Source organism: Nicotiana tomentosiformis, chromosome 7 (genome assembly GCF_000390325.3).
Source record: "Nicotiana tomentosiformis chromosome 7, ASM39032v3, whole genome shotgun sequence".
NCBI lineage: Eukaryota > Viridiplantae > Streptophyta > Magnoliopsida > Solanales > Solanaceae > Nicotiana > Nicotiana tomentosiformis.
Window position 1 is genome coordinate 33,157,611 of NC_090818.1, and position 19,853 is coordinate 33,177,463.

At 37.6% G+C, this 19,853-nt stretch overlaps 1 protein-coding gene across 1 annotated transcript; it reads left to right on the forward strand.

Annotated features, from left to right (window-relative positions):
- Positions 1 to 6,829: 6,829 nt before the first annotated feature.
- Positions 6,830 to 8,789, forward strand: LOC138895454 (uncharacterized). Its single transcript, XM_070180141.1, has 4 exons — positions 6,830 to 7,175; positions 7,570 to 7,865; positions 7,967 to 8,194; positions 8,283 to 8,789. Exons 1-4 carry the CDS (start codon positions 6,830 to 6,832, stop codon positions 8,787 to 8,789), a joined length of 1,377 nt encoding a protein of 458 aa, XP_070036242.1.
- The last annotated feature ends 11,064 nt before the right edge of the window (positions 8,790 to 19,853 follow it).

Here is a 19,853-nt window from a genome sequence, read left to right on the forward strand (position 1 = left end):
ATTCTCTAACATTGGCTTGCCTAGCAAGTGAAATGTTAGGCGCCATCACGTTCCCGTCGATGGGAAATTTCGGGTCGTGATAGTCTCCTCCACATTTTCATCAATATCAATTCTCACTTAGTCATTAGCTTTAACCACATTGCTTGGGATTTCATCTTCTTGAACCACAACATCATCATCCACAATTCTTCTTTGATTTGAGGTGGTTGCATCTCCACCTTTTCCACTTCTCGTAGTCACGGCCATAGCATGTCCCGTATTATTCCCACCTTTTGGGTTCACCACCGTATCACTTGGTAGTGCCCCCTTAGGACGAGTGTTCAATGCTTGTGAGATTTGACCAAGTTTGAACCTCCAAATTGCAGATTGAAATGTTGTGGGAGGCTAATTGAGCATCGGAGTCAGCATTTTTCTCCATCATTTGTTTAAACATATTTTGAATTCGTATCTCATTGTTATAAGAGCTCGGGCCTTGAGAAGGATATGGAGGTGTATTGCTCGGTTGTTGGAACATCGGGGGCCTTTGAAAACCCGACCCCCGGTTGTTGTTGTTGTTCCACCCTCCTTGATTACCTCCCCAATTACTTTGATTGTTGCCACCCCAATTGCCTTGGTTTCCTTGATTATTCCAATTGCCTTGATTATTGTCATTTACCTAATTGCCCTGGTTGTTGTTGCCACCACTCCAATTGCCTTAGTGGCCTTGGTTGTTCCAATTTCCTTGTGATCTCCATTGTTGTTGATTTTGAGCATTGTTTCTTTGACCATGATAATTGTTGATGTATTGCACTTCTTCTTCTTGCTCATTATACGAATCACCTTGGTCATACCCACTATTATCTTGCATGAATTATTCCGGACGGCTTTGCCCTTGTTGACCTTTTTGCCGTCTCTTGTTCATCATCATATTTACACCTTCCATCGCATTCACTTGTTTTGTCCCTTGAACTTGTTGCAGCTGAGGTTTGGCCTATTGGTTCATTGTGGTTGTTAACTCTGAGATATCTTGCCCATGATCATGTAGTTACTTGTGTAGGTGAATGACATTGGGGTCACCTTGCGAAACATTGGCCCTACTTTGCCATGCTGATGAGGCATCCGCCATCTCATCCAAAATTTCACAAGCTTCGGCATAAGGTGTGTTCATGAAGTTCCTGCCAGCGAGTTGATTTATCACATATTGATTTGTTGTGTTGATCCCCCCGTAGAAGGTTTGTTGGATCATGGCCTCGGTCATATCATTATTCGGGAACTCTTTAACCATGGTACGATATCTTTCCCAAATCTCGTGCAATGGTTCATTGGGCTTTTGCTTGAACGCTAGAATTTCATACCGTAGTGTAGCCATGTGCCCCGAAGAGAAGAATTTGGCAATGAATTTTTTGGCCAACTAATCCCATGTATGGATGGAATGATTGGGCAATCTCTCTAGCCAGTCCAATGCTTTTCCCCGTAAAGAAAAGGGAAATAGCCTTAACCTCAGCGTGTCCTCAAAAACATTGGTTTGCTTGCTCGCCCAACATGTATCGATGAACCCCTTGAGATGCTTGTAAGCATTTTGATTTGGAGCTCCAATGAAGGATCCACGTTGATCAAGTAGTGTAAGCATCACGTTGGTGATTTGGAAGTTGCCCGCCCTAATGCGAGGCGGGACTATAGCACTTGCATAACCCTCGTTCGGCAACACACGGTGCGCTACCGCTCTTGGTGGAGGTGGAGGAGGGAAGGGGACATTATCATGAGGCGGTCAACCTCGCCTATTTGTTTGAAGTTCGGGAAGAACCTCATCTCCTTTATCATCATCCATTTCCTCCCCCAATGGCAAATTACCAATGGGCTCGTTGTTGAGAGCCATTCTCGTACCTATAAGCAATTCAAAAAAAAATTACTGACTTGGAAGGAAAAGAAGACAAATCACACAAAAACCTAGATATATAGCTAAATCCGTTTAACTCCCCAGCAACGGTGCCAAAAATTGATGTCGCCCAAACTCACACCACAAATATAGGTAGTGAGGCAGTCGAAGCAATAATAAAACCCAACGCAAGTCGGGGACGAATCCTCAGTGAGTTAGAAATTGGATTAGGTATATATTTAGTGTAACTGTATGATATGCCTTAGATTACACTTCTACAATCTTGTTTGTTGTTTCTACTTCTACTTTAAGCTATTGATTACAATTATAAAACTAGAAGACAATATTTTTTGGTTTTGGTTGTTTTCCAAATGATAAAAGATCTAGGGTCGTGACTTCCACCTAAGTGGTTACCTAATGGGTTGTAAACTTTAGGTCAAGTTTGATTGGTTGGGGTTGTAATATAGCAATCACACACAATTACCCATTCTATACCTCTCGGTAGTTTGAGTGATTTTGCCCAATTTGGCTTTCTCAAGTCCAAATGGGTATTGCACAAAACAAGTGATAAATGCTCAAGTCGGGTCTTACTATCTCTAGATTCAACCCTTTAATTGGTGATATCAAATTCTTGAGTGCACCCTAATTTCTTATTAGCTAAGTATTCCTAGACTTAGTCTCTCTTTCTCAAGTAGAGACTAAGTCAATTAGGCATGAATAAATGTTCGCAACCATTAATTCTTGAATTCAAGCAAGAACTAGGCTAAATATCACTAACCCAAACACAAATAAGTCCTAAATCAAACACCCATTAAGTACCCACACTAGGGTTGGGCCACAACCCTAGCTAGAAATTTAGCTACTAATGAAAAATGAAGAAATACAAGAAGAAATTAAGATAGAATGCATAATAATTGATTAGGGAAAGAAAATCTAATGTTTAGACGCTAATCTAGTACAATATTACTCAAAATAGTAAAGAAAAACGGCTCAGGTGATCTCCCAAAATAAAATTTACCCTAAAAGTGACAAAAAGTTCTATTTATACTAAGCTGAAAATATCTAACAAAAATACCCTTGCAGAGGTTGTGCAGCCGCACAATTCTGTGTGCGGTCCGTACTCTGAGCTTGACTGGTCAACTGGGCCTTCTGCGGTCGCATAAAAGTGTGATGCGGTCGCACTTCATTTGATTGTGCGGACCGCACAATTCTGAGTGTGGCCGCACACTTGAACTTGGACTGGAACATGGCTCTCTGATTCTTCTCTTCTGCGGACCACATAATTATGAGTGCGGCCACACTTTTCATCCTGTGGCCGCACAATTATGGTGCGGTCCGCATATCTTCAGCCTGCCCAAAAACTAACTCTCTGAATCTCCTCTTCTGTGATCGTACAATAACTGTGCGGTCCGCATACTCTAAGGACATCTGACAGTGATGTTTCATTGTTCTACGGCCGCACACAGTATTGTGCGGTTCGCACTGTGGGCCTTTTTGCCTTGTTTTGGTCCTTGTCCATTTTTGACTCCTTTATGAGTTGATTTTGGCTTCTTTGCTTGTCTCCCAATATTCTGCACAAAAGCACATTTTATTAGTTTTCGGGAATACCTTTAAGAATATTTGAGCTAAAACACAAGTAAAAGAGAGCAAATAAGCGGTCAAAATCCCTACTTATCAGGGAGCTCGGCCATGTCTCTAAGGACTTCATCCTTATGCTCACCGAGAGCTGTGTACATATCTATTTGCCAGACTTACTCCTTGAGCTTGAATTTGAGGTGACTCTCCTCCATCTTGGATCGATGAAAGCTTTCATGATGGAGCGTCAAATCCTAAGACATATAGAAAGAATTTTTTTAAAAATAGTTAAGATGATGGGAACTCGTTAAAACAAACAGGGAAAAGGATATACTCGATTTAGCGCTTGTCGGGCTTCATTGAAAAGACTTGGCCTATCTACCTTGTTCTTCTTCACTTGGTCTTCTTAGGTTACTAAGGAACGGAGGTAGATGGCCACTTTGACTAGCCCGAACAACATAGTAATCCACTAGCACTGTGAACATGACCGACTTCTTTCGTTCAGGGTCCACATTCGGGGCCGACTGCTTCTCGATCTTTGAGCTCGAACTCGGCCCAGCACATCCCGGTTGCATGACCCTTTTTGGGATCTTCAGGTGCCAAAGCCAGAGTAATCATCCAGCATACCGACGTCCATAGCTCGGGATATTTCGGTCGGTTTCTCTTAAAATGGCCTCCATACGAGGCAGTTACTCTTGAATGTGGAGGATGGCATCACCTTCAGAGACGGTCCTCCTTGGGACCGGAGGGGCTTCTTGAGAAGCAATAGTCACATGTTCTTCCTCGAACCCCCGAGTTGAGGAGGTTCAGTCTTACGAGCATCACCCTCCTGGGCCATCAACTCTTGGTCGGCAACGATCGACTCGTGTTGACAAACTCCATATGCTCGTCATCCTCGGTAAAGTCATTGAGCCAATGAAGAGCTTTGAAATCTGGGACCTGGGCATCCGAAGTCTTTTTGGTGATCTTTCTGACCCTGAGCACAATCCTTTTTCTCTTCTTGGCCTCGGAAGGAGCGTCCGATAAGTCAAGGGATCTTTTGTCCTTCTTCGTTTTCTCTTCCTTCTTCGCAGCATCTTTGGCAACGGGCTGTATAGAACCAAAGAGTTTTGTAGACGGGTTCGAGGTCACGGCATCGGTGGTTTCCCGAAGTTTGGTGGTCTTGGGCAAGCCTATAAAAGAAAGACTTAGCCATGACAATAACAGAATAAAAATCGACCAGGAAAAAGTTCAACCAGAAAAGGCACTCATCGTGAGAACGAGCCTCTCACTTGACCTTGGAGAGCTTACGTGATTCGTTAGCTTTGTAGCTAATTGTTATTATGTTTTGATAGAGTTTAATGCCTCATTTGTTAGAATAAATTGGATAATTGTGCTTTGAATGGTATATTTTTTGGTTTTGAAGTTGTGTGAGAACTTTGGAATTGGAGAATATAAAAAATGGGAAAGAAGTCATTAATTTAGAGCTAAAATTGGAGAAAAGTTGAAGCCAAAAGATTTATAGGCAGACTGTTGGACACGGTTCAAGAGAAGCCTGAAGAAATGAAGCTTCTGGAATTCGTTACAGTTCAGCTGCATCTCACGGTTGACCTCACAGTTGGCCCGACAGGGCAATTTAATCCACTTTAGGGACTTCGTATAAATAGCTATTTTAAGTCATTTTGGGACATCTTTTGGGGGAGAGTACTTTGTGTAGCAGCTTTTGGGATTTCTTCTTGAGGAATTTGGGTGAATTCACTCTTTTTATACACAATCTTTCTTTCCTCTTTAGCCATTATGTTTAGATTTTCATCTCTTTTTGTATTTTTAAGCTAGGATTGTGAACCCTAATTGTGGTTATATTTTTGGGTTATTATATTAGTTCTATATTTGATTAAGCTTTGTATTATATAATCACTCCATGCTTTGTTGATTGAATTTGTGGTTGCAAACACTAAATCCATGCCTATTTTACTTGTTCTAACTTGGAAGAGTGGATCTTAGCTTAGGTACAAGGTAATTAGCAAGTAATTAAGTGGGTTAATCATTTCATTAATTAAATATAACTAGGAAGGGTGTGATTTCTACTTGGGATAATAAATTGTTCATCATTGAGCCTTAGTTGACTTGGAAAAGCAACTTGGGATAAAAATCTCTTAAGTGTTGGAAGACATTAAGTTGGTGGAAAAGAAATTGAGACTATAACACATGCTTTAAGTAACGATAATTGAACATTTATATACCCAAAAGCATAGCCTGCACGAAGGGGAATCAATCCTAGCACCTTTCTCTTATTTGTTACAACTACGTCATCTTATTTTCACTCTACGTGTTTGATAGAATTCCTTAGTCAAACTTTTGTAGTAGATGTAGACATAATTTAACAACCACTCTTTGTTTGAAGATTACATTAAGAATCACTAAGTTTTCACGCATTTGGACACTCTAACACATACCTACTCCTTGTGGTATTCGACCCCAACCTATTTTGGATTTATTATTGCTAACGACCTTGCTACGCTTCCTTTAGAGGTGTAGGATTGGACCTCACAAATATTTGGCGTCGTTGCCGGGGAGTACGGTGTTCTTGTGTTACTTTGTTATTTTGTATTTTCTTGAGTTCTTATCTTTTCTTTGTGATACTTTCACTCGTGTGTGTTTGTTGTAGGTTACCAATGGAGAACAATAATGACCTTGGTGATTTGCCTCTTGGGACCATTGATGAACATATGGTAGATGAAGAAGCGCCTCTAGTTCAAGGACACCGGCGTGGCCGAGGGAAGAACCAACACAAGCCTCCGCCACAACCACCACCACCACCTCCACATGGACAACTGGCTCAACAACATGCCACACTAAATGATGGCTATGCAAGTGCAATTGTCTCCCCTCGCATTAGGACGCAAAATTTTCAAATTACAAATGTCATGTTCACCTTGCTTGAGAAAAGAGGCTACTTCACCGGAGCACCTCATCAAAATGCATGCAAGCACTTAAAGGGATTCGTAGATACTTGTTGGGGAAGTAAGCAAGCAAATTTGTCCGAAGACGTTTTAATATTGAGGTTATTTCCCTTCTCCCTAAAGAGAAAAGCTTTGTATTGTCTAGAGCGCTTACCGAACCATTCTATCCATACTTGGGATGAGTTGGCGGAGAAGTTTATTGCCAAATTATTCTCACCAGGGCATATGACTAGTTTGAGGGATGAAATCTTGGCATTCAAGTAAGAATCGAATGAGCCACTACGAACGCTATAAAACCATGGTGAAGGAATATCCTAACAACGATATGATCGAGAACATGTTGCAACAAACCTTCTACCATGGGATTAACACGGCCAATCAATGTGCAGTGAATTAACTTGCTGGTGGAAACTTTATGATCACACCTTACTCGGAGGCTTGTGACATACTTGATGAGATGGAGGAGACATCATCTGCTTGGCAATCCCGAGAAACTGTGCCTCAAGGTGATCCAAATATGATTCACCTCAACAAGGAGTTTCAAGATCATGGTCAAGACATTGCCGAGTTGACCACCACTATGAATCAACTTATAAAAGCGCAACAACAAACTCAAGCATCATGGAAAGTACATGCCATGGAAGGTGTTCATGTCTTGGTTTCTAAGAAAAAGATGAAGGGTAATCAACGTCAATCTCAGAAGGATATGTACTCACAAGATGATGGATGCCACACTCAAGATGATTCTTTTCAAGAGCAAAATAAGGAAGTTCAATTTGTGAACAACTATCAAAATCAACAAGGTAATTTTCAAGAATCTAGCCAAGGACAACGGAGGCCGAGTAATAACCAAGGCAATTAGGGCAATAACAGTCAAGGAAATTGGGGGAACAACAATCAAGGAAATCAAGGTTGGAGTGGCGGTAATCAAGGTAATCGAGGTGGTGGATCTTCCCAACAATATCAACAAAGATCCTACCAACCTCATCCATACAACAACCAAGGTGACTCTTCAAGTGACAACCAACTTTTAGGAATTATGGAAAGGATGCTCAAGAATCAAGAGCAATCCGACAAAGAGAGGCGAGAAATGAATCAAGTGGTGGCTTCTCATACCACTTCAATCAAGCAAATTGAGACTCACTTGGGTCAAATCGCTTCTCAATTGAATGTGAGACCATAAGGATCATTGCCTAGATACAATTCCAAATCCAAAGAAAGATGAGGCAATAAAACGTGTCTTTGCTGTTTCCACAAGGCGGGGCAAACTCTTAAAGAAGAGATCCATAGTAGTTGAGGATGATGATGATGATGAAGAGGAGTTGCCTCTCAAATATGCTTTTCCTAAGGTCAAGAGTCCCAAAGTTCCTAAGGTAGCTCTTCCCAAGGTTGATGATCCTCCTAAAGTTGATGAAGTTCCTAAGCAAGATGTACCACTCGTAATAAATAAGACACCCAAGGTGATTGAAGTTCCCAAGTGTGAGGTGCCAAAAGTAAGTCCAATCATTGTTTAAGAGGTGCATCAAGCACCAAGCACCTCTCAAAATACAAAAGAAATTCCTTCAAAGGAGAACGAACTACGCAATGAGACAAGAAAACGTCACCTAGAGTGTACAAGCAATTATCGAGACCGCCTCCTCCATTTGCACAAAGATTTGCAAAGCAACAACAAGAAGTCCAATTGCAAAAGTTCTATGATATGTTGAATCAAATATCCTTCAATGTGCCTTTTATGGAAGCTCTTGAAAAGATGTCGGGTTGTGCTAAATTCATAAAGGACTTGGTCACTAAGAAGAAGAATGTTAATTTTGAGACCATCAAGGTCAGCCACCAATATAGTCACAAACCGGGGTTAATAAGATGGAAGACCCGGGGGCTTTCACTATTCATTGTGCTATTGGGTTGACAAGCTTCGCAAAAGCTTTGTGTCATTTGAGGGCAAGTATCAACTTCATGCCTTATGCCGTTTTAAGAAGTTGGGCTTGGGTGACCCAAGATCTACATCAATGAAACTATTAATGGCGGATCGTACTCTGAATAAACCATTGGGTGTCATCGATGATGTCCTTGTCAAAGTGGATCATTTCTATTTTGTTGCCGACTTTGTAATATTGGATTGTGAAGTGGATATGAAAATTTCAATCATCCTTGGCAGGCCTTTCTTGGCTACTGGGCGAGCTATTTGTGATGTTGAAGTGGGAGAAATCAAATTTAGATTGAATGATGAGGAGGTAATTTTCCTTATACAAAATTCAATGAAACAACCACATTACAATGGTGTGATATCCGTAGTTGATGTGGTTGATGATGACATGGAAGATATTTTCATGGAAAAAGCTCTACAAGCGGTTCTCCTCAATTCAAACAATGAGGCAATGGACGGTTACAAGGAAGCCATGATGACTTGGAAAACCTAGTTATTCCTCCAACCAAACCTTCTACCATTAAGCCACTAAAGTTCAAGTTAAATAGGGTTGATCCAACAAACTTAAGAGTGTCTCAACTCAATGCAATGTATGAATTTCAGTTTCAAGCATATGAGAGTGATTTTTTGTATAAGAAAAAAATAAAGTTTCTCCATGGAAAGAAGATCATCGAAAGAGAGTTTCACCCCGGGGACTTGGTTATTCTCTACAATTCAAGGTTTAAGTTATTCCCGGGCAAGTTGAAATCAAAATGGTCCGGGCCATTCTAGGTTATCCATGTTTACCCCTTTAGTGTCGTGGATTTAGAATCTGGGGATGGCCTTAGAATCTTCAAAGTGCATGGGCATAGAATCCGACATTATTTGGGCCAATTTGATAGAGGAAAAGTAGCCTAAAAAATTCAATTGGGGAAAACCCTAATGACTTGATTAGTATTGGACTTTGCGTCATGCCACGACATTAAATAAGGTGCTTCTTGGGAGGCAACCCAAGCTCTATGATCCGAATCCGTATTTTTTCTATAAAAAAGGAAGATTTGGTGTGAATCGATTCTACGTTGAAGAAAGAATCAAATATTCATTGATCAAATCATTCACTCCATAGTCTTTTTCTTTTTGTTCTTGCATTTTGATTTTGTATTGGTAGTGTTGTGTGTTTTATTCCCTTGCTTTGATGTATTTTGGGCATTAAATATGTGTAGGGTGAAGGTTTAAAGTGTAGATGTTGAGCAAAATTGTCTAAGAAAAGATAGACCAATAGGGAAACAATTGAACCAAACCATAGCTAAACCGTAGGACACGGTTTAAACTGTGTCAATTTCCAACTTGCTCCATCTATGCTCCAATACCAATCGTTGGCCACAGTTTCATCAATTGTTGGCCACGGTTGAGCCTTCCATCCCGCTCGTATTGAGGGAGTATTTTTTTATCCTACTCTTATACTTATTTTAATTGAATTGAGGGCAATGCAAATTTTTATATATGGGGGCAGGGTATTGATGAGTTTTGGTATACTTGGCACTTTTTGATGCCATTAGTTGATGTTATTTTTTCTTTTTAGTCTTTTCTCTTCTTTTGTTTCTATTGATCTTTTATTTTATGTTTTCTAGGAATTAGCAGTAACCTCTTTGGGTTTTTTTTGCCATAGTTCTTTCCCAAAGATGCAACTTGAACCGAAAATATTTTTTTAGTAGTGTCGATGTCCCAAAGTTAACTTTTGACTTGTTTGGTACCAACACTACTTAGATGTATGCCTTGGAACAACTTTCCATGAAATGCATGCTTTTGAAAATTCCATGAAGTAGTTGAGTTGATTATTTTTGGCATGATCCTTAGGTTCCATTGTTAGCCTTAATGTCACTATATAGCTTTTAGGTTATGGTAACTTTTTGTGTTCATATATTTTAATTGGGCATTGAATATATATATATATATATATATATATATATATATATATATATATATATATATATATATATATATATATATATATATATATGCTTTGAGTGTGCATGAGCCATATGAGGTGAGGTTGTTATTGAGTTCTTTTGTGTCAATTGTGGTCTATAACTTGCCCCAAGTGTGTTTCGAGGCAAAATTCTAGGTTGTACTTGGTTTGAAAAATAATTTTAGGCTTTCTTTGGACCGCTTGTGCCTTTAATTACCTATCCTTGATAAGATTATCCTAGTCAACTCTTTTGAGGCTTTAACCTTTTATTGTCAACCACATTACAAGCCCTTTTCTCTTCTATGATAACCTCTTTTGATACTCTAACTTTCTTAAACACTTGAAATTACAATCTAGGCCAAAAGCCTAAGTTTGAGGGAGGAGATGGAAAAAGTGTGATGTGAAAGCTACTTGAAGGTGAAGCAATAAGAACACTAAAAAATTAAAAAAAGACAACAATTTGAGAAAAAGAAAAAGAGTTGAAATAAAAAGGGAAGACTAGAGACTCTGCTTGTATCCTTCCTTGGATGTCTGACATAAAAAAAAAGACTAGAAACTCATGACAAAGGTGGTGATCATAAAAGGACCTTACGAACTAAGGAGCTATAATGGTGTAATTCAATCATATCGCCTAGTTGAAAAAGAGAGCATAAATGGTGGAATTTTAAAAGGAATTGTATTTTGAATTGTCAAGATTATAGTGCTTAAGAAGGTCGTAGTCACTCTTTACCCATATTGATGCTCTACCTCCAACAAAAAGCCTACAATACATTCTCACAAGTTGTAAAAAATTCTAAACTAGGCATACCTACATTAGTGGAGATTTACGCAATGAGCAAGCCTATGGTTCTACTTTTGTACATTTGAACTTCTTTTTTGAGAGAGAGTACTTATTTCTTTTGTCCATATCCCACTTTTGCTTTGAAAATATAGTAACGTGTGTGAGAATCTCTCTTGATTTGTCAAGGCACATGAAAACTCAAGTGTGATAAATGTTTCTTTTCTCAATTGAGACACATGAACAAAAGAAAGTGGCCTTGTGACTTAAATATAAATTTAGAAGTTTTGGAATCATAGTTTGAAAATCTTCTTGACTTGCTTGGTACTCATGTTGTTTTGAAATTGAATCCTATGGAAGTTGTTGAGGGGTCATGCATTTGAGTATAGTTGTGGTGCCAACCGAAGTCATGAGTTTTTGTGTTTGAATGCTTCTTCGCTTGGTTGTGATGCTAGCTTTAGCTTGTGAACTTAAATATTTAGTAGCTTCAATGAAATGGTGCCTAAGTCTAAGTCTTGATTTGCTTGAAGACAAGCAAATGTGTAAGTTTGGGGGAGTTGATTCGTTAGCTTTTTAGCTAATTGTTCTTTTGTGTTGATAGAGTTTAATGCCCTATTTGTTGGAATAAATTGGATAATTTTGCTTTGAATGGTGTATTTTCAGGTTTTGAAGTTATGTGAGAACTTTGGAATTGGATAATATCAAAGACGGGCAATAAGTCATTACTTTTAGAGCTAAAATTAGAGAAAAGTTGAAGCAAAATGATTTTTAGGCGGACCGTTGGACAGGTTGCTCCTACCATTGGACACGGTTCAAGAGAAGCCTGAAGAGCTGAAGAAATGAAGCTTCTGGAATTCGTTACGGTTCATCTACATCTCACGGTTGACCCCACGGTTAGCCCGACGGGGCAATTTTATCCACTTTAGGGACTTAGTATAAATAGCTATTTTAAGTCATTCTATGGCATCTTTTTGGGGAGAGTACTTTGTGTAGCAGCGTTTGGATTTCTTCTTGAGGAATTTGGGTAACTTCGCTATTGTTCTACACAATCCTTATTTCCTCTTTAGCTATTTTATTTAGATTTTCATCTCTTTTTGTATTGTCCATCCTTAATATGTCTATAAGTTTATTAAGCTAGGATTGCGAACACTAAATCCATACCTATTTTGCTTGTTCTAACTTGGAAAAATGGAACATAGCCTAGGTACAAGGTAATTATCAAGGAATTAAGTGGGTTAATTATTTGATTAATGAAATCTAACTAGGAATGGTATGATTTCTACTTGGGCTAATCAATTGTTCATCATTGAGCCTTAGTTGACTTGAAAGAGCAAATTGGGATAAAAACCTCTTCAGTGTTGGGAGATATTAAGTTGGTGTAAAAGAAATTGAGGCCATAACACATGCTTAATTAATTATAATTTAACATTTATATACCCAAAAGCATAGCCTACACGAAGGGGAAGCAATCCTAGCGCCTTTCTCTTATTTGTTACAACTACATCATCTTATTTTCACTCTGCGTGTTTAATAGAATTCCTTAGTCAAACTTTAGTTTTAATTGTAGACATAATTGAACAACCACTCTTTGTTTGAAGATTACATTAAGAATCACCGAGTTTGCACACTTTTGGATACTCTAACACGCACCTACTCCTTGTGGGATTCGACCCCAACCTTTGTTGGGTTTATTATTGCTAACGACCGTGCTACGCTTCCTTTGGAGGTGTAGGATTAGACGTCATCATTAAGTCACTCACGTTCGGAATAGGTGAGCTGCTTGCATATACCCTCGACCCACTCCCTAAAATACGGAACCGCATTTGGGACTCTAGGGACAGATGTATATCAAATGAAACATGTCATGAAAAGTAGATACAAGAAAGGACTTTGACAACTTAAGAGGAAGTAATCTTACGACTCGGGTTCCACTTCTCAGGGAATGCCATGAACTCGAAAGGAATGAGGTCCTCGATTTTTATCCAAGCAAACCTACCCTGCCAATCTCGATCCATGTCTTCGTCTATACAGGAGAAGGGATCCTTCTTTGCCCAACGGGCAAGTTTGATTAACCCCCCTCAGAAGATTCGGGGGATGTCAATTTGGAGCAAGTGATTGATCATGAACCGAGCTCATCCATGTTGTTCGCAAAATGACGGAGAAGAGTCACTATCCTCCAAAAGGATGGGTGAACTTTCCCGAGTTAAAATTCGTACCTCTTGCAAAACTCGAGGACCACCGTATCTACAGGATCGAACATGAATGGATATGTGTAAATACCTAAGTATCCTTTCACTTGCATCGTGATGTCCTCATCATGAATGGGAATGACTATGTCCTTTCCTTCCCATTTATAGTCATCTCGGACAGCCTCAAGTGTCTCCTCAATAATAGAGCAAACCTACATCCATGCCTCCACACCCCGATCCCTTTGTACAGAGGCTTTCTGGACTTTAAAGTCATTTTCTATAGAGCAGCCGCCGGGGATCAAATCTTTGAGGGGAGGTCCCGAGACTACCACCGGAGGCACTGCCTCGGTGTCGGTGGCCTAGGAAGAAGTCGTCGGTGCAGTTCTTTGGTGTACTGATTTTGAAGTCTTCGCCATTTCTATCTAAGTGTATGAAGATTTAAAGACTAGATATGAAGATTTGGTTTGAAGGTAAGGTATGAAGGTTTGAAGATGAACTATGAGGATATGAATATATGAAGAACAAGTTATGAAGATTTGAAAGATTGATGAACGAATGAGGATACAAAAAGCTCGAGGGTAACTTGAGGAAGTTTAAAATCAGATAGTAAGAAAGTGAAAATAGGAAACTAGAACTTTTATAGGGAAAGAGTAATGAATGCATGACGTTTCGAATTTGGTAACTACTGGGGGTGATCAACCGATAGCTTACGTGTGTCCAAAGTCAGAGCGACGTGATTATAGGACGTTCCGGTTCATCAACTTGCTCATGATGTGCGAGAGAATGAACCGGGGTCAATTAGTCACTTCTCATAACTCTTATAATCTACTCTCCGAGAAGTGAGGAGATTATCTGTGTACGGGTAAAATCTGTAATATAGTTACCTTCAATTTCCCGTTGAGAAGCAAGGAATAACGTTATTAGTTACTAGCTCGAGTGAGACCGAGAGTGCCCATAAATCAGAACCCAGAGCAAAAGGAATGAATCGAGCATGGCTGAACCCGGAGAGACTCTAGCTCGAGCAATACGAAGGATCGAGGGTAAAGAAAAATTGGTTAAACAAGACAAACGGACGGTCGAAATATCCGCCATTAACCGGATATTGAGCGGATCACGCTCGGTATTGGTTGTAGATCATATTTTCGTGAGAGAAAAGGAAGAAAGGGATTTTTTCCTTATTTACACTTGTATTATGGTTAAAACTCCTCTACTATATAAAGAGGAGAACTCTTTCACTTTTCAGCACTGTTTTTGCATGCATATCAAGACAAAAATAAATTTACTTTGACTTCCACCAATTGTCCAAGTGTTCTTTAGTTGTTCATTAATTTAGCTATATCCGAACTCTATCTCGAGGGCTCAGTCGTGATCGATTGGATTTAATCCTTACACGGGGCTAAATTACTTCGACATATCGGTTTGATCTTTCATTCTCAATATAATTTAATTATATATTATTATTTAATTATTTGTGTTAAATTAAATCATATATTCTTTAAACTGTGTATAAATTTAATTTTTATTTATTTTAAGGGTAAACAACCTACACTTTTGAGGCCTTCAATCTTTGGGAGCCTTGAGCAATAATGACTTCAATACATGCCAGTGCACTGTCAAATCTAATAGCCTGTTTGGCAAAGCTGAAAAAATCAGCTTATTTTGAGAAGTGTTTTTTTCTAAAAGTACTTTTTTCAAAAGTACTTTTGGTGAAAAGTTATTTATGTTTGACAAATTAATTTGAAAAGCACTTCTAAGCAGCAATTAATTTTTGGTCAAGCTTTTAAAAAGTGCTTCTAAGTGTATTTTTCTCAAAAGTGCGTCTCAAAAGAGTACTTCTCGGAAGAAGCTACTTTTTCTGCTTCTCCAAAGCTGATTCTGCTACTACTCAGAAGCATTTTTTTTTTTCTAAAAGTTTGGCCAAACACTTCAACTTTGAAAGAAAAATACTTTTTTGAAAAAACAATAAGTGTTTTTCACCTTGGAGAAGTTTCCTCTCTAGGATTAAAACCTATAGTCCAAGGAAGCGTTCTAAAGAAGAATTCTTCACCATTGGACTTCACATAACCAGTATACCTAGATAGGAACTGGACATAATCTTCAAAAAGGTCGAATCTGACCAAGACATGTCGGAATTCAAGCAGTCCAATATTGCACGATCCTTTAACGTCGAATTTCTTTGGAATAATCTGTCGCAAAACTTGTAACTCAGGTTTTCCATATGAGAACTTATCAACAACTGCTTGATGCAAGCCTTCTTCAATTGTAAACTCATTAACCTCCTCCATAGTGAATTCAAGTATCATGAATGAGGGGAAGAATCTAATTTCTACCTTATTTTATTTTATCATTTTCTAAGCATTATCATATGTAATATCATTATAGAGTGTGTCATAAACTCTATTATGATCATAGAGTACTTACTCTTTCTAGTTCTTATTTTTTACATGATTGCTAAAAGATGAGGTTGTTCATGCCTCAATAGGAATTGTAAGATAAGGTCTAGCTCAGTATGTATTTGCTATTTGTCTTATGCCTTTGGGAAATATCCTAACGGCTATGAGATCATTTGTGCTCGTGAGACTTTGCCGGCAGCCACATCCTCAGCATGAGGCTGCCATCATAAGGCGATGGAGGCACATAGGGATGATTATATAGCCAAGGCATAGAGGCAACACTACTGTAGCTTTTGCCTCCCTTACTTGTACTCTTTCTTTTTCGTTTTTCTTTTATTATTAATAACTTAGCTACTGGGCAGACCGCCTAGTAGTATAATTTGCTAAAAATAACTTGGCCAGGCTATAAAACCCTTAATCAATAACTCATATTTCATCTTTGTATTTATTTAATTTATTTTTACTGAACTTACCCTTCTACACCATGATTTAGGTGCATACAGGAACAAGCAAATGAATAACAAATATGTGGGAGACATACGAACAAATGAATGACTTCTTTGTGCATTCTTCCTTTAATTTCCTCTTGAACATTTTCTTTTTTCTTTTTTTTTGGGGGGGGGGAGGTAATTTCTCTCAAAAATTATCTCCTACTTAAAACAACTTATATTTCTATTTTATTATTGAATCAAAGTCCAGAATATATATCCCATTCCCAATGACTAACAACCAAATATTCTAATAGTTAAAAACTCATACTTAGGATTAATAATGAAGAACCCTTAGGATTAATAATGAGGAACCCTTTGTTTCTGGTTGCATCATTCTTTGGACATGAAATTTGCCGCGATCTCTTGCTTTATCGTCGCCAACATCATCCTTTGACCATGTTTTGGTCATTAATGATGCTAATATCCTTTTAAGAAATCTTAATTTAAACTTAATTAGTACTCCTGCAGGATGTTATCATCTTCAACATCATCCTCTGACCGTGCTTCGGTCATTAATGATGTTAATATCCTCTTAAAAAGTCTTAATAATTTCAAGTTTTTAAAAAACTTAATTAGTATTTAGTACTCCAGTCGTCTAGTTGACTCATTTGGTTTATGACTAAGCAAAGAAACAATAATTTTTTGTCTGAACACGTCTCTGAAATAATTCCAAAAAGTTACTTGGCTTTTCTGATTCTTTTATAAAAGATAGTTTTACGCTTCTCCTTTTCTTCATATATATATTTTATTTTTGTCCAAATTAGCACAAGCTCTGAGATTTTTGGATGTCCACTCAAAGTTCGGAGAAACTCTTTAAAGTGAGACCCCTTTTTTATGAAAAGCAAGTAACAAGCCCCTCCTTATTGCTTAATTGCTGGTCGTTTGGTAGGATTACAAGAATAGTGTTGAATAGGGTGTATTAGTAATGTTGAGATTAGTTATTTTACTATTAGAAATTTGGTAAAATCCGATCAAGGTCGATCGATCAATTATGGTCGGTCAAAAAACCGACCAAAGTTGGTCGGTTTTTCAAAATATTTTATTTTTTAATTTTTTTACGAAATCGACCAACTTTGGTCGGTTTTCTTTGGTTTTCTTTGAGTCCCGCAAAATTTATTTTTCAGGAAACCGACCAATTTTGGTCGATTTTTCAATTAAAATAAATAAAAATTAATATTAAAAAAACCGACCAATTCGGTCGGTCATTTTAAAAAACCGACCAACTTTGGTCGATAATTTTATTTTTTAATAAAACCGACCAACTTTGGTCGGTTATTTTCGTGCGAAAATACAATTATAGAGTATAAATCAAATAAAAGACAGTCTTAAAATAAAATGCATTAATGGTCTAGTAGTAGAATAGTATCCTGCCACAGTACAGACCCCGGTTCGATACCCAGATGGTGAATCTTTAGATTACATAATTAAAATACCGACCAACTTTGGTCGGAAAAAACTGACCAACTTTGGTCGGTTCTTTTTGCAATATTTTTTTTTTTGAATTTAATTGACCGACCAAAGTTGGTCGATAATTCCCGACCAACTTTTGTCGGTATGTCTTTCCGACCCCTAAAATACCGCCCATACGTAAATGGTCACGTTTTGGACGGTTATTGGCCATTACCGACCAAAGTTGGTCGGTTTTTACCGGATTTCTAGTAGTATTTTATCCACTATTTAGTTTGGTATATTAAAATATTGCATAATTTCTAAAACAATTAGTTATTTTTAAAAATATCTTCCACATTCTTTAACTTTGTACACTTAATTTGAGGGATTTGAGGGGCAATTATGTCTTTAACCATGCTAGTGCAAGTATTAAAAACCCTTGTAGCGCTAATACCATGGTTTGCTATGTATTAATTATACATAGAATAATACCAATTAGGATGTATAAGTATTAGTTATGTAGTTGAGAAAAAGTACCAAACAAGGGATTGGTAATACGCACGGCTAATGCTTGCATTATTTTTTTTTAATACCTCCTACCAAATGACCCCTTATTATTTCCAATATTATTCTCAGAGCTCGATCGTGACAGAATACTTAATTCTGTTTTAAAAAATGACACATGTGTTTACTCTTAAAATTGTACGGTTGAATTTGTAACGTTATTTATAGACACGTGGATTAAATTGATCTGTTAAAATAAAATAATAAAGAGCAAACCGAGTAAAATGAGGATAGTTGAAGAAAAGACAAGTTTGGGCTTCGAATTTATCTCTCCGGAGACAGGAACAATGCAAATATCTTAATATTAGTTAATAAAATTTTATAGAATGAGAGAATAGTATCAGCCTTTTTTTGTACAAGCATTTCATGTCCTTCAGCTCGTACAAATTTTATTATTTATAGCTAATTAAGGAATACAAGATCCTCAATTCACGCTGCTTTTTAAGGTGAAAATTCCTCTTGATAGTTGCATAACGGTTGAAAATAAATGTTATGATTTTATGTAATGACTGCTCCTTTAATGTTGTCTTCTTTAAACGGTACCTTACTTTCAAATTCTCTTCTCTGGTCTTGATGTTTTTGAGACTTATACAATATCGGTCACATGTCTATAACCGATGTCGACTATTTATTGACTTATCTCCTACGGTCCTACCTATCTACACTGCCAAGTGTTTATTCGAGAAGCATCCACCCGTCACCTATAAATTTTACCCAATACATCATAATTTATTAATTATAGAGAGATTAATTGCAATAAAAGATACCAGGTACTGAATAAAACAATTAATATGCCTATGAATTGATCCAAATAGTATTACTATAAAAGAAATTAGGAAGATGCTAGTGTAATTTAACGTACGTAGTACTTCGTTGGGACCCCTAGATCGAAGGCGTTTATTCTGGTTTTGCGTCTCCACGCAGTAATCAATGACTCTTTCAATTCTAGGGGACTACGTGGAAGATCACTTGTTATTTCCTATGGCAAAATGACATATTGACTTATTAACTTTTCAGCACCCCCCTCCCCTCCCCCCCCCAAAAAAAAATTTAAATGAAGCAACGCATATGGATCAGACAATCGAAGATTAAGTCATCTTTATGACATACAAAGGGCGGCGGATGACTGAGTTATTCCAATTCAATGCGCGTTCTTCCGATCTAATTTATCGATCCCTTGATTATTGATAAATTCAATTTTTATTCTTTGTGATATATGACTAAGCACATATTACCTTCAATTTATTAGAATGTGTCTATGTGGTCTCTGTTAGGAGTGGGCATTGGTCGGTTCGATTCAATTGTAAATGTTACTGGTTCAGCATATCGATTATCGGTTTATAAATATGCTAAACGATAGTCGAACCGATAAGATATCGGTTATCGGGTATTAGTTAGTCGGTTATTGATCCTTATCGGTTCGGTTATCGGTTTACCCGATAAGAACAAAAAATATCCATAGATTTCGTATTTTTATTGTAGAAATCGTGATCATACTGTTAAGAGAAAGGAACTGAATTTTTGCTCTTAAGAAAAAAGAGATTAAATTTCAACTTTAGAAAAAAAACTTTCTTTTCATTTGAAAATCCGATCTCAATTTTTAAAGTTATACGCTAATAGGAGTAAGGAATAAGATATTCAACAATCTAATCTTACTAACTATCTCACTACGAGCGGACATAATTCACAGAAAAATAATAAAATCCTAATCTTGTAAATACTAAAGAATCAGTGCAACAAAAGAAACAAATAGAAAAACTAAAAATTTGAACAATTAATTTTTTAAAGTTTAAAATTAAAAATCT